Source organism: Pristiophorus japonicus, chromosome 20, assembly GCF_044704955.1.
Source record: "Pristiophorus japonicus isolate sPriJap1 chromosome 20, sPriJap1.hap1, whole genome shotgun sequence".
Classification (NCBI taxonomy): Eukaryota; Metazoa; Chordata; class Chondrichthyes; family Pristiophoridae; genus Pristiophorus; species Pristiophorus japonicus.
In genome coordinates this window covers 28,223,474-28,236,605 of record NC_091996.1, presented here as the reverse complement: position 1 = coordinate 28,236,605, position 13,132 = coordinate 28,223,474, and the positions used below count along the sequence as shown (strand labels likewise).

Below are 13,132 nucleotides of genomic sequence, written 5' to 3'. Positions count from 1 at the left end.
GGAACAGAGACCATCACATCTGTGCTCACAGTTTTTCCAATGAGAGAATAAAGTACATGCAACAGTCCCCCAAACTGCTACTACATGTTAAACAGTTGTTTAAGAACAAGTCAAAGTCAACTCCACATTAATAAAAAGTGTTTCATATAGCTCATTAAGCAATACAGACTAATGAGGGGCAATTAATGCGCGTATGCACACACTGACGATACCCCAATTAGATCCCTAATGCTACTTTTAGTTGCGAGGTTCTTCATTTAGTTGGAAGGGTGTAATAGTCTGATCCATTGACATTTCCTATCTGTGAACAGAAGTGTAGTTCTGCAGAGCATGGCTGGTGCTGCAGGGTTGTCCCTCTCTCTCCCCCCCTTTCCTCCCACCCCCCCAACCGGAGGAGAAAACAAGCACAGGAGATTGCTCTACTGCCATGTACCACACAGTACTCCCTACAAAAATAGGGAAGCAGGCTGGGATTTGGGGCTGTGGTTATTGATAAAATGAACCTCAGGGTAAAGTCCAATGCTTAAACATGCACTACCAGGCTGTTGTGTAAACGTAAAAACTGAAAGGAGGGCAAGGTAATGTATGTGTTTTAGCAGTAGAAAGATAGCAAATGGCAAACCTGACTGCTGCAGTTTCCAATGATTAGCGCATCTGCTAATGCCAGCTGGCCAGCTACCATCCCTTGTTCCAATGGTGGGACTACTCCCTCCGCTAGGCGATTTGAGGTTACCACAATGCTGTTGTCATCACTTAACACAATCGCAGGATCTGCCTATAAACAATAGGTCAAACAGCATTTGAACCCGATTAAGGTACCACAAACCCTAAACCATTCAGGCAAGCTACATGTACATTCCATCAATTCAGACTAGTAAACCTGGCTCTCATGGAAAATGGACCAAAAAGACCCCTCTTCAAGGTTTAACCTTTATAAATTACATTGCAGTTAATAAATAAAATACAAGTAAAGATACCTAACTACTTTTGCAAAATAATTAAACAATTAAATTTAAGACCTTACTCAAAAAAGTCAAAATACAAATGAAAAAAGTGGCCAACATTGTAAAAATTATACCCAGGGCAAAAGGGCATCTGTACAGGTGTACCAATATCCATCACATTTGTAGATTACAAAACACACGTGAAGGCGGAACACAAAAAAAATGGAAAAGAAACAAGGCAAAATGTATGTTGACACAGATTTAATTTTAATACAAGTCATCCACAAACCTTTCCATGACTCAGTTGGAAAATACACTGTCCAATGTGGGACTAAAGCATACAAATTAAGAAAAACACTGGTTTAACTTCTGGCCTGTGCGGATTTAGTTGATCATACTGCTGCCCTAGCTGAGAGCACTGCAACTGGCATTAGGAACAGAATTAGAGAAAGAGTGGGGAGGGGGGGGATGGAGAAAGAGAAAAAAAAAATTAGCGTTGCAACCCCGCAATGCTTTAGAGCAGACTTTACTGGAAAGCTAGGTATGTGAATGCTTAGTGAAGACAAGATTGGGCTTCGCTGCGATACTTACCATAATTGAGCAGATTGCCAATGCTCATCTGCAAATGTGGGTGAGGAAAACATAGAAACATAGAAAATAGGTGCAGGAGCAGGCCATTCAGCCCTTCTAGCCTGCACCGCCATTCAATGAGTTCATGGCTGAACATGAAACTTCAGTACCCCATTCCTGCTTTCTCGCCATACCCCTTGATCCCCCGAGTAGTAAGGACTTCATCTAACTCCCTTTTGAATATATTTAGTGAATTGGCCTCAACTACTTTCTGTGGTAGAGAATTCCACAGGTTCACCACTCTCTGGGTGAAGAAGTTTCTCCTCATCTCGGTCCTAAATGGCTTACCCCTTATCCTTGGACTGTGACCCCTGGTTCTGGACTTCCCCAACATTGGGAACATTCTTCCTGCATCTAACCTGTCTAAACCCGTCAGAATTTTAAACGTTTCTATGAGGGCCCCTCTCATTCTTCTGAACTCCAGTGAATACAAGCCCAGTTGATCCAGTCTTTCTTGATAGGTCAGTCCCACCATCCCGGGAATCAGTCTGGTGAATCTTCGCTGCACTCCCTCAATAGCAAGAATGTCCTTCCTCAAGTTAGGAGACCAAAACTGTACACAATACTCCAGGTGTGGCCTCACCAAGGCCCTGTACAACTGTAGCAACACCTCCCTGCCCCTGTACTCAATTCCCCTCGCTATGAAGGCCAACATGCCATTTGCTTTCTTAACCGCCTGCTGTACCTGCATGTCAACCTTCAATGACTGATGTACCATGACACCCAGGTCTCGTTGCACCTTCCCTTTTCCTAATCTGTCACCATTCAGATAATAGTCTGTCTCTCTGTTTTTACCACCAAAGTGGATAACCTCACATTTATCCACATTATACTTCATCTGCCATTCATTTGCCCACTCACCTAACCTATCCAAGTCACTCTGCAACCTCATAGCATCCTCCTCGCAGGGGACATCATGCCTGTAGAACTATACTGGTTTTTTGCCTCTCCCAGGAGATCGCACAGTTCCGGGTGAGGAGAACTCTGCTGCTGACATCGCAGGTAAGGCAGGTAAGTGATTGGTAGCGATTGTGGGCTAAGTTTTTCTTTAAATTAACATATAGCATATAACTAAATACTTAAAAACTAACCTTTATTTGTTTAACTAATTTAATAAACAATATAGGGTCAATACTTGATTAACACTAAACTAATTAATTAAATAATATAATGGGAAAACAGGAGATGTGTTGCTGCTGCAATATGTGGGAGCTTCTGGACGTTTTGGTCCAGAATGACTACATCTGCAGTAAGTGTCTGCGGCTCGACGAATATTTGCTCCAGGAGGCAGCCATGCCCTCTAGATTAAATACTTTAGAATTGACACATGGTCAGGGACAAGAGGGTGTGACTGCGAGTGAAGCAGGTAAGGGGATCCAGGAGGTAGTATTGCAGGAGCCTCAGTCCCTGCACTTATCCAATAGATCGGAGGTTCTTGCAACCCTTGTGGACAAGTGTGCAGACTGTGGGGTGGACGATCAAACTGACCAAAGCACCGTGGTGCAGAAAACCCGGGAGGAGTAAAGAGACAGGTGGTTGTAGTAGGGGACAGTATAGTTAGAGGGATAGATAAGGTTCTCTTCAGCCAAGAGCATGCGTCCCAAAGGCTGTGTTGCCTACCCGGTTCCAAGGTAAAGGACATCTCCTATGGGCTGGAGAAGAACTTGGAGTGGGAGGGGGAGGATCCAGCTGTTGTGGTACACTTGGTACCAATGACATAGGTAGGACTAAAAGAGATTCTGCTGAGAGAGTTTGAACAGTTAGGGACTAAATTGAAAAACAGAACCACAAAGCTAATAATCTCTGCATTATTACCTGAGCCACGAGCAAATTGGCATAGGGTCAATAAAATCAGAGAGATAAATGCGTGGCTCAGTGGTTGGTGTGGGAGAATTGGGTTTCAATTTGTGGCACTGGCACCAATACTCGGGAAAGAGAGAGCTGTTCCGTGGGGACGGACTACACCTCGGACCAGAGTTCTAGCGAACCAACTAACTAGGGAGGTAGATAGGGCCTTTATCTAATTAAGGGGGGGGGGGGGGAGAAAGAGGAGGACGGTGGCGGTAGAGAGCAATCTAGAATGCTAAAGAGAAAAGAAAAGGAAGCAATGCAGGAAAGTGATTGTGGTAAGGATAACCAGATTGTGTCAGGAGGGGACAGAGCATACAGAGTGCACTAGCAAATAGAGTCCAGGTAAGAAAAAAATAGCGATGACAAATAGGGCTATAGTACAAAATAATGTTAAGATGTCTAATAATGTTAAAAAGACAAATTTAAAAGCATTGTATCTGAATGCACGAAGCATCTGTAATAAAGTAGAGGAATTAACAGCGCAAATAGATGTAAACGGATACGATATAGTTGCAATTACGGAGACATGGTTGCAGGGTGACCAGGGTTGGGAACTGAATATCCAAGGATATTAGATATTTAGGAAGGACAGGCAAAAAGGAAGAGGGGGTGGTAAGGCGTTGTTAGTAAAGGATGAAATCAGAGCAAGAGAGAGAAAGGATATTGGCTCAGAAAATCAAGATGTAGAATCATTCTGGGTGGAGCAAAGGAGCACCAAGGGGCAGAAAACATTGGTGGGAGTTGTCTATAGGCCTCCAAACAGTAGTGTTAGTGTAGGGGACGACATCAAACAGGAAATTAGAGATGCACGTAGCAAGGGTACTACAGTAATCGTAGATGACTTTAATCTACATATAGACTGGCCACAACAAATTAATAATACTGTAGCAGATGAATTCTTGGAATGTGTACAAGATGGTTTTTTTTTTTAAGACCAGTATGTTGAGGAGCCTACTAGGGAACAGGTTATCCTAGATTGGGTATTGTGTAATTAGAAGGGGTTAATTAACAGTCTTGTTGTGCGGTGTCCTTTAGGGAAGAGTGACCATAACATGATTCACTTTCCATCTTAATATGAAATTCAAGTAGTCCAATCCGAAACTAGGGTCCTAAATCTAAACAAAGAAAACTATGAAGGTATGAGGAATGAATTGGCTATGATAGATTGGGAAGATTTATTAAAAGGCATGGATAGGCAATGATTAATATTTAACTAACGAATGCATGAAATGCAACAGTTATACATTCCTTTCTGGCGCAAAAACACAAAAGGAAAAGTGGCCCAACCATGGCTAACAAAAGAAATTAAGGATAGTATTAGATCCAAAGAGAAGTTATACAAAGTTGCCAGAAAAAGTAGCAAGCCTGAGGATTGGGAGCAGTTTAGAATTCAGCAAAAAAGGACCAAGAGATTGATTAAGAGGGGAAAAATAGAGTACGAGAGTAAACTTGCAAGGAACATAAAAAACGACTGCAAAAGTTTCTACAAGTACGTAAAAAGAAAAAGATTAGTGAAGACAAATGTAGGTCCTTTACAGTCAGAAATGGGAGAATTTGTAATGGGGAACAAGGAAATGGCAGAATTAAATAAATACTTCGGTTCTGTCTTCACGGAAGAGGACACAAATAACGTCCCAGAAATGCTCGGGAACCAACGGTCTAGTGAGCAAGAGGAATTAAAGGAAATGATAATTAATAAGAAAATAGTGCCGGAGAAACTAATGGGACTGAAGGCAGATAAATCTCCAGAGCCTGATGATCCCAGAGTACTAAAAGAGAGGTAGCCATGGAAATAGTAGATGCATTGGTTGTCATCTTCCATAATCTATAGATTATGGAACAGTTCTTGCAGATTGGAGGGCAGCAAATGTAACTCCACTATTTAAAAAAAGATGGAGAGAGAAAACGGTGAACTACAGACCAGTTAGCCTGACATCAGTAGTAGGGAAAATGCTGGAGTCTATTATAAAGATTGCGATAACGGCATACTTGGATAATATCAACGGGATTAAACAAGGTCATCATGGATTTATGAAAGGAAAATCATGTGTGACAAACCTCCTGGAGTTTTTTGAGGATGTAACTGATAGAATAGATAAAAACATAGAAACATAGGCCCCAAGTTTCAGCCCGCGCCGAAAACGGCGCACCTCTGATCTGGACGCTTGTTCTTCGCGCCTAAAAGTGCGCTAAAAAAAAAAATCCGATATTCTCCGGCTCCTCGGAGCTCGATCGCTGCTTGGCGCGGCGCACTCTTCTCAGCGGGGGGCGGAGCCAAACACTCGCGCCGATTCTGTAAGTAGTGGGGGGCGGGTCCAATTTAAATGAGCCTTCGTGGTGCCGGCAACCTTGCGCGTGCGCGTTGGAGCGTGCGCACACATTGGCACTCGGCCATTTTTAAAAGGACTGGAGAAAAAGTGAAGATTTGTTTCTTGGTCCCCTTCAAAGGCTTGTAATTTAATTTTTGTGATATTTGTGTGTGTGAGGGAGTGCTTTTGGCAGCACTGTTGAATAAATCATCTGCTGAAATCAGTGAGTTCAGCTTTTCACTGCTAAACTTGCAGAACCGGTGCTGCATTGGTGCATGCAAATTAAGGACTGTGTGTTTTGAGAAAGAGTGCCAATTCAAATTTGCAATGGATCAACGTCCATCAAGAACAAAGAATTTCTTGCATGAGGAAATAGAGATATTAGTCAACGTAATTGAGCAGAGATGGCAGGAGCTAGATACCAGCAACAGAGGTCTATAAAAGTGCCACCAAAAGAAATGAAGAAACGCTGGAACCAAGTTGCAGAAGATTACTGCGCAGTGGTGCATACCATGAGATCTGGAAGCCAGTGTAAAAAGAAATGGCACGACCTTGGTCAAGTAGTTAGTGTAAGTAATATTTCCCATTTTTAATTTAATCGTAATTGTAACCTGGCTATCTGTATGTCCCACCTTGCAGACTGACACACTCTGTAAAAAGTTATATTTTACTCTTTGCAGAAGAAATTGGCCCACAACAAAAGGGAGGCAACTCGGACAGGAGGAGACATGCCCAATCTGCATCCAATGACACCCTTGGAACAAAGGGTAGCTGCTATGATGAGTCGTACATGGAGTAAAGCAATTGGTACAGCACAAGCTGGGCCCGCACGCGAGGAAGAGGGCAAGTCCTGAAAATGCATCGTGGCCCTTTAAATCAACCTGCTGCCTAACCTGCTATGTGTGAGAGTACTCATGCCACCCATCCGGCCCCCTCCCTTGCAGTTAAACATTTGACAGTTCTGATGTATTTTGCAGAACATGACGACGACGCTGCTGCTGCCAACCCTGAGGATCCTGAGGGTACAGAACAAGAAACAGTACAACCAGCTGCGGACGATCCAGACTGGATGATGGCAGTGATGACTGAAATGTCTGCAGGGGAGAGCTTCCAATTTAATGTTTATGAGCCCCCATCAAGGGGCATCAGAGTTTCAACCCCTAGCATAGGTCTTGGTTCCACCTTCCATGCTTTCGCTTCCGATGTTGCGTGCCCCAGTGGTGCTGCTGGTATAATGCAGCATTCTACAGTCAGTGCACTGCCGTCCGAGCCTGCGCCTCCCTCTCGCATAGGTTCTGGTTCCACCTACTATGGTTTTGACTCCGACGCTTCAGGTCCCAGTGTTGCTGCTAATATCATGGAGCAGTTTACACCCATTCGTCCAACAACCCAGCCCATGGCTCGCACTCGAGTGCTGTCGTCTGGAACACCGAGCGCCCCACCATCCCAGCCCGAGCCTCTCTCTCTAGTACTGCCGTCTGCAACACAGAGCGTCCTACTGTGCCAGCCCGAGCCTCTTCCTCCAGTTCAGCCGTCTGGAACACAGAGCGTCCCACAGTCCCAGCCCGCGCCTCCGTGTGTAGTGGTGCCGCTTGCAACACCGAGCATCCCACCGTCCGTGCCCGCGCCTCCCAGTGTAGTAGTGCCACGAGGCAGACCCAGGCAGAGGAGAAGGAGATTGGAGACACGCTCTCCTGAGATGCAGCGTGCAACAGATGCGACTCAGGTTGTGGCATTGGGTATGGAGACCAATGAGCTTACCCGATCACTCATCGGTGGCGTCAGTGCAGTAGGTGAAGAGTTGATGGTCCTGACGGGAGAAATAGCAGTAATGACACGGGAACTTAGGGAGGGAATGTCTGAGGGAGTGCAATCGACGGTTCAGGCCGTCAGGGAGGGCATGCAAATGAAGGCACAGGCCATCAGGGAGGGTATGCAAGTGTCGGCACAGGCCGTCAGGGAGGGCCTGGTTGAGGTAGCTGCTGCAATAAGGGCACACACGCCAGCCAATCAAATGACACCCCCATGAGGAAGTGAACATTCACTGAGATATGGATGAGACATGGTTGCAGCCTTTCTTTGCTGCTTTTGTTCTTGTTCTTGATGTAGCTGTAGTAGCATTTTTCAAATTGAAATTGTTTTGTAAGTTTTGTAACTTTACAACTTATAAGGGATCTTATGGTTTTTAAGTGATCTTAGTGTAAATGCTCTCACATTTTTTTGTTTTTTATTTAATTTTGCACCTAAAAAGTGATCCTGAAGTTTAAGTGTTCTTCAGAGTGTAAGATTTTTCACAATGAAACTGTTTTGTAAGTTTTGTAACTTTACAACATATAAATGATCTCAGGGTTTTCAAGTGATCTTATAGTGTAAATGCTCTCACATTCTGTAAATTATTTAATTTTGCATCTAAAAAGTGATCTTGAAGTGTAAGTGATCTTCAAGAGTCATATTAAAAAGTATAGTTTGATACAACAAATATTTTATTAGAGTGATGTTAACTTTTCAATAAAATATTTTTTCATTAAAACTGTTTCATGTTCCATTAACACAACACAACGTAGGAACAACTGCAAAGAATAAACATGTCCATACGCAAAAGTGATCGCAGAGCCCTCAGGCATCAGTAGTTGAAGCGCAAGGCTCAAGCAATCGTTAAAGGGGCACGATGGACGGCCCTCCTCCGACCTCGTGCTTCGGCATCAGGCACTTGCATGCTTTCCTGATTGTCGTTATCATTCACATCCTGGTCTTCCGTAATACTATCATCCTGCACTGGACCCTCACGTCGGTCTTCTGGTTCCACTACCAGCTCCTGCTGCCTCATGATGGCTACGTTATGAGGCATGCAGCACACAACAGTGAAGTGACCGACAATCTGAGGAGAGTATAGCAAGTGTCCGCCGGAATGGTCCAGGCATCGGAATCGCTGTTTCAATATGCCAATGGTCCTCTCAATGATGCTGCGCGTCGCAATGTGCGCCATGTTGTACTGACGGTCAGCTTTTGTCCGTGTCACACGTAGGGGCGTCATGAGCCAGATGGTCAGGCCGTACCCTTTGTCTCCCAGTAGCCAGCTCTGCCCTTCTGGCTGCTGCTCAAACCTGTCAGATAGAACGCTGTCGCGTAGGATGAACGCATCGTGGGTGCTGCCAGGGTATCTCGCATCGACTGACATGATGCGCTGCTTGTCGTCACACACGAGCTGTACATTGATAGAGTGGAAACCTTTCCTATTTCGGTACTGCTCAGATTCCTCCACAGGTGCTCGCAAGGTTTTTTGGGTACAATCAATGCAGCCCTTTACCTTTGGGAAGCTGGCAATTCTGAAGAAGTCCACAGCCCTCTCATGGATTGTGCGGTCATTGGGAAATTGATGAAGTCATTCCTTCGCGCATACAGTGCAGCCGTGACCTGGTAAACGCAGGCATGTATTGCACGTTGAGAGATGGCACACACATCTCCAGTTGTAGCCTGAAACGATCCCGAGGCATAGAAAGAAAGTGCAGCTGTTACCTTCACTTCAACAGACAAGGCAGTTGGCGTTCTGCTTCTGGGCTGCAAATCTGCTCTCACCATATCACAGATCTCAGTGACAACTTCTCCGCGAAAACGCAGCCTTTTCACACAATCAGCCTCGCTCATGTCCAGGTACGAGCGCCTGGCTCGATATTGTCGACGTGGGTAAGGTCTCCTGTCCATCAACCTACGGGCTACGACGTTCCTGGTGCGGTGAGCTCTAATTAATTCTCTCCTATGCAGTGAATTGATGGCGAACCATTGCATAATACGTGGTGTTGACAATGCAGCACCCATTCTGCAAATTTAAATATAAAACTGTCTATGTGTCTGCCTCTCCCTGTCCAAATGGCCTCAGTCCCCCTCACAGCTCGAAGGCTGCTGCTGTATCTTCGGCTGCCGTCGAGCCACTGACGCCGCCCCTAAAGCGTGGCCGAATGGCCTCAAGCACCATAAAGAGCTGCGTGTGTCAGGTGTTGATTCTTCGGCTGCCGGCTAGCCACTGATGCCGCTGATATCCTATGACCGAATGGCCTCACGTCCGTCCACTGCTGATTCTTCGGCTGGCTGCCGGCCAGCCACTGACATCGCTGCTATCTCATGGCCGAATGGCCTCGAGTCTGTCCGGTGTTGCTTCTTCGTGGCCAGCCACGAAGAGAATGAAGGCCTGCCTCAAGCACCGCAGCTCAGCTCGAAGCTTGCTGCCGTCGAGACACTGATGCCACACCCCTGCCTGTCTCCAACATGAAAGACCTGCCTGAAGCACAGCAGCTCGAAGGCTGCTGCTATTTCACACAGGTAGGAACATGGTTTATTTAATCTTTTCTTTGCTTATAAATTTTTATTCAGGTTGGATTTATTTGTATAATATTTGTATAAGTATAACTAAGGATTGATTGTAGAATTTAATGACTTCCCTCCCCCCACCCCCCCCGCCTCATTCCCTACGCCTAATTTGTAACCTACGCCTGATTTTCTAAAGTGTAGACAAGGTTTTTTCGAGTGTACAAAAATCTTCACTTACTTCATTCTAAGTTAGTTTGGAGTAAGTTTTCACTGCCGAAACTTTAAAAACAGGCGTAAGTGGCCGGACACGCCCCCTTTTGAAAAATAAATTCTGTTCCAAAGTGAAACTGTTCTAACTGACTAGAACTGGAGCAAACTAAATGCCGAGAATTCCAATTTCTAAGATACTCCGTTCTGCACCAGTTGCTCCTAAAAATCAGGAGCAACTGAGGCCGAAACTTGGGGCCATAGAAAATAGGTGCAGGAGTAGGCCACCCAGCCCCTCGAGCCCGCACCACCATTTAATATGATCATGGCTGATCACTCACCTCAGCACCCCTTTCCTGCTTTCTCTCCATACCCTGAGGTATGGGAGAACCAGTGGAGGTCGTGTATTTGGATTTTCAGAAGGCCTTTGATAAAGTCCCACATAAGAGGTTAGTGTGCAAAATTAAAGCACATAGGATTGAAGGTAATGTATTGGCATGGATTGAAAATTGGTTAACTGACAGGAAACAGAGTAAGAATAAACGGGTCTTTTTCGGGGTGGCAGGCAGTGACTAGTGGGGTACCACAGGGATCAATGCTTGGACCCCAGCTATTCACTATATATATATAAAAATGATTTGGATGAGGGAATCAAATGTAATATTTCCAAGTTTGCTAACAACACAAAACTAGGTGGGATTGTGAGTTGTGAGGAGGCTGCAAAGACGCTGCAAGGTGATTTAGATAGGTTGAGTGAGTGGGTAAACACATGGCAGAAAAAGTATAACATGGATAAATGTGAAGTTATCCACTTTGGTAGGAAAAACATAAGTATTATTTAAATGGTGATGGCTTGGGAAGTATCGATATACAGAGGGACCTGGGTGTCCTTGTACACCAGTCATTGAAAACAAACATGCAGGTGCAGCAAACCGTTGGGAAGGCAAATGGTATGTTGGCCTTCACTGCAAGAGGATTTGAGCATAGGCGCAAGGATCTCTTACTACAGTTATACAGGGCCTTGGTGGGACCGCACCTGGAGTATTGTGTGCAGTTTTGGTCTCCTTACCTAAGAAAGGGTATACTTGCCATAGAGGGAGTGCAGCGAAGGTTCACCAGACTGATTCCTGGGATGGCAGGACTGTCGTATGAGGAGAGAGTGGGTTGACTAGGGGTATTCACTAGAGTTTAGAAGAATGAGGGGATCTCATTGAAACGTATAAAATTCTGACTGGGTTGGAGAGACTGGATGCGGGGAGGATGTTTTCCCCTGGCTGGGAAGTCTAGAACAAGGGGTCACAGTCTCAGGATACGGGGTAAGAAATTTAGGACCGAGACGAGGAGAAATTGTTTCACTCAGAGGGGGGGTGAACCTGTGGAATTCTCTACCACAGAAGGCTGTGGAGGCCAAGTCACTGAATATATTTAAGAGGGAGATAGATAGATTTCTGGAAACAAAAGGCATCAAGGGGTATGGGGAAAAAGCGGGAATATGATGTTGAGATAGAGGATTGGCCATGATCACATTGAATGGCGGTGCAGACTCGAAGGGCAGAATGGCCTACTTCTGCTCCTATTTTCTATGTTTCTATACCCCAGCAGGACTTTGTGCTTTTAATAGAGATGGGGAGAAAAAAAGTTTCCCATCTTTCTGATCATTTTCCTCATCCCCTCAATTTTATTTGGTCACCAAAGCTGACTGGTTTGACAAGGATAACACTGTTGAGAGGACAGAAACACAGTGGTAGGTACAAACTTCAGCTGTGGAGCCAAATGGGTACTCATACCGATGAGCGTCCAATTTTTAGTCTAGTTAGAATAAACTAAACCTTGCAGTTTAAAATATAAATATATATAATATATTTTAAGATATTAATATATAAAAAATATATATTTTTTAATACTTTGCTCAAAACCTCTGCCAATTGTTCTGTACCATGCGAGCTGCAGCAGCAGAAAGACTGTGGGAATAGAATCTTTTTAAAAAATGGAGAGACTAACCCTTTCAATGACTTGAGTCTTAATTTGTCTCAGACACTACCTTATAATAGGCAGGTACTCGATAACTTGACTTTACATTATCTAAGCTGAGAGAAACTCCCAATGTAATACAGCTATTACAAAGTGACTGACAGATAAAAGCTGGTTATAGCATTTTGTGCAGCTCAGAAGGGCTTAAGCTCAGCTTCCACTAAACCAGTCAATATAGGTAATTGAATGGTTAGATGGTAATGGAGTATAAATCCTAATGTCAAGCCAGGAGTACCAATACCAAAGAAAAGGCTATTTAATATGATCTTCAAGGATTAAACACTAACACAAAGGCAAAATATTATAGATGCTGAAAATCTGAAATATAAACAGAAAATGCTGGAAATGATCAGCAGGCCAGGTAGCAATTGTGGAGCGAAAAACAGTTAACGCTTCAGGCCGAACTGGAAAATGTTGCAGATGTAACAGATTTTAAGCAAGTAGAGGGAGGGAAAGTTGGGAGGAGGGGGTGGTACTTCTTCAGCGTTTTGAGGTGCTTGCTGTACATCGTCCATGTCTCTGAGCCATATAGGAGGGCAGGTATCACTACTGCCCTGTAAACTATAAGCTTGGTGCCGGATTTGAGGTCCTGGTCTTCAAGCACACTCTTCTTCAGGCGATCGAAGGCTGCGCTGGCACAGTGAAGATGGTGTTGGACCTCGTCGTCAATGTCTGCTCTTGCTGACAGTAGGCTCTCGAGGTATGGAAAATGGTCCACGTTGTCCAAGGCCTCATTGTGGATTTTTATAATCGGGGATCAGTGCTGTGTGGCGGAGCAGGTTGGTAGGGGACCTGTGTCTTACAGATGTTTAGTGTAAGGCCCATGCTCTCGTACGGCTCGGTGAAGGTGTTGAC

At 44.7% G+C, this 13,132-nt stretch overlaps 1 protein-coding gene across 3 annotated transcripts in view; it reads right to left on the bottom strand.

The window, feature by feature from the left end:
* The window catches only part of scai (suppressor of cancer cell invasion), a 223,721-nt gene that overhangs the window by 62,897 nt on the left and 147,692 nt on the right, over positions 1–13,132 (bottom strand). For all 3 annotated transcript variants that reach the window (XM_070862672.1, XM_070862671.1, XM_070862673.1), the window contains one exon: positions 623–775. In XM_070862672.1, the coding sequence (XP_070718773.1) occupies positions 623–775 (153 nt within the window). The remainder of the gene's footprint in view (positions 1–622; positions 776–13,132) is intronic.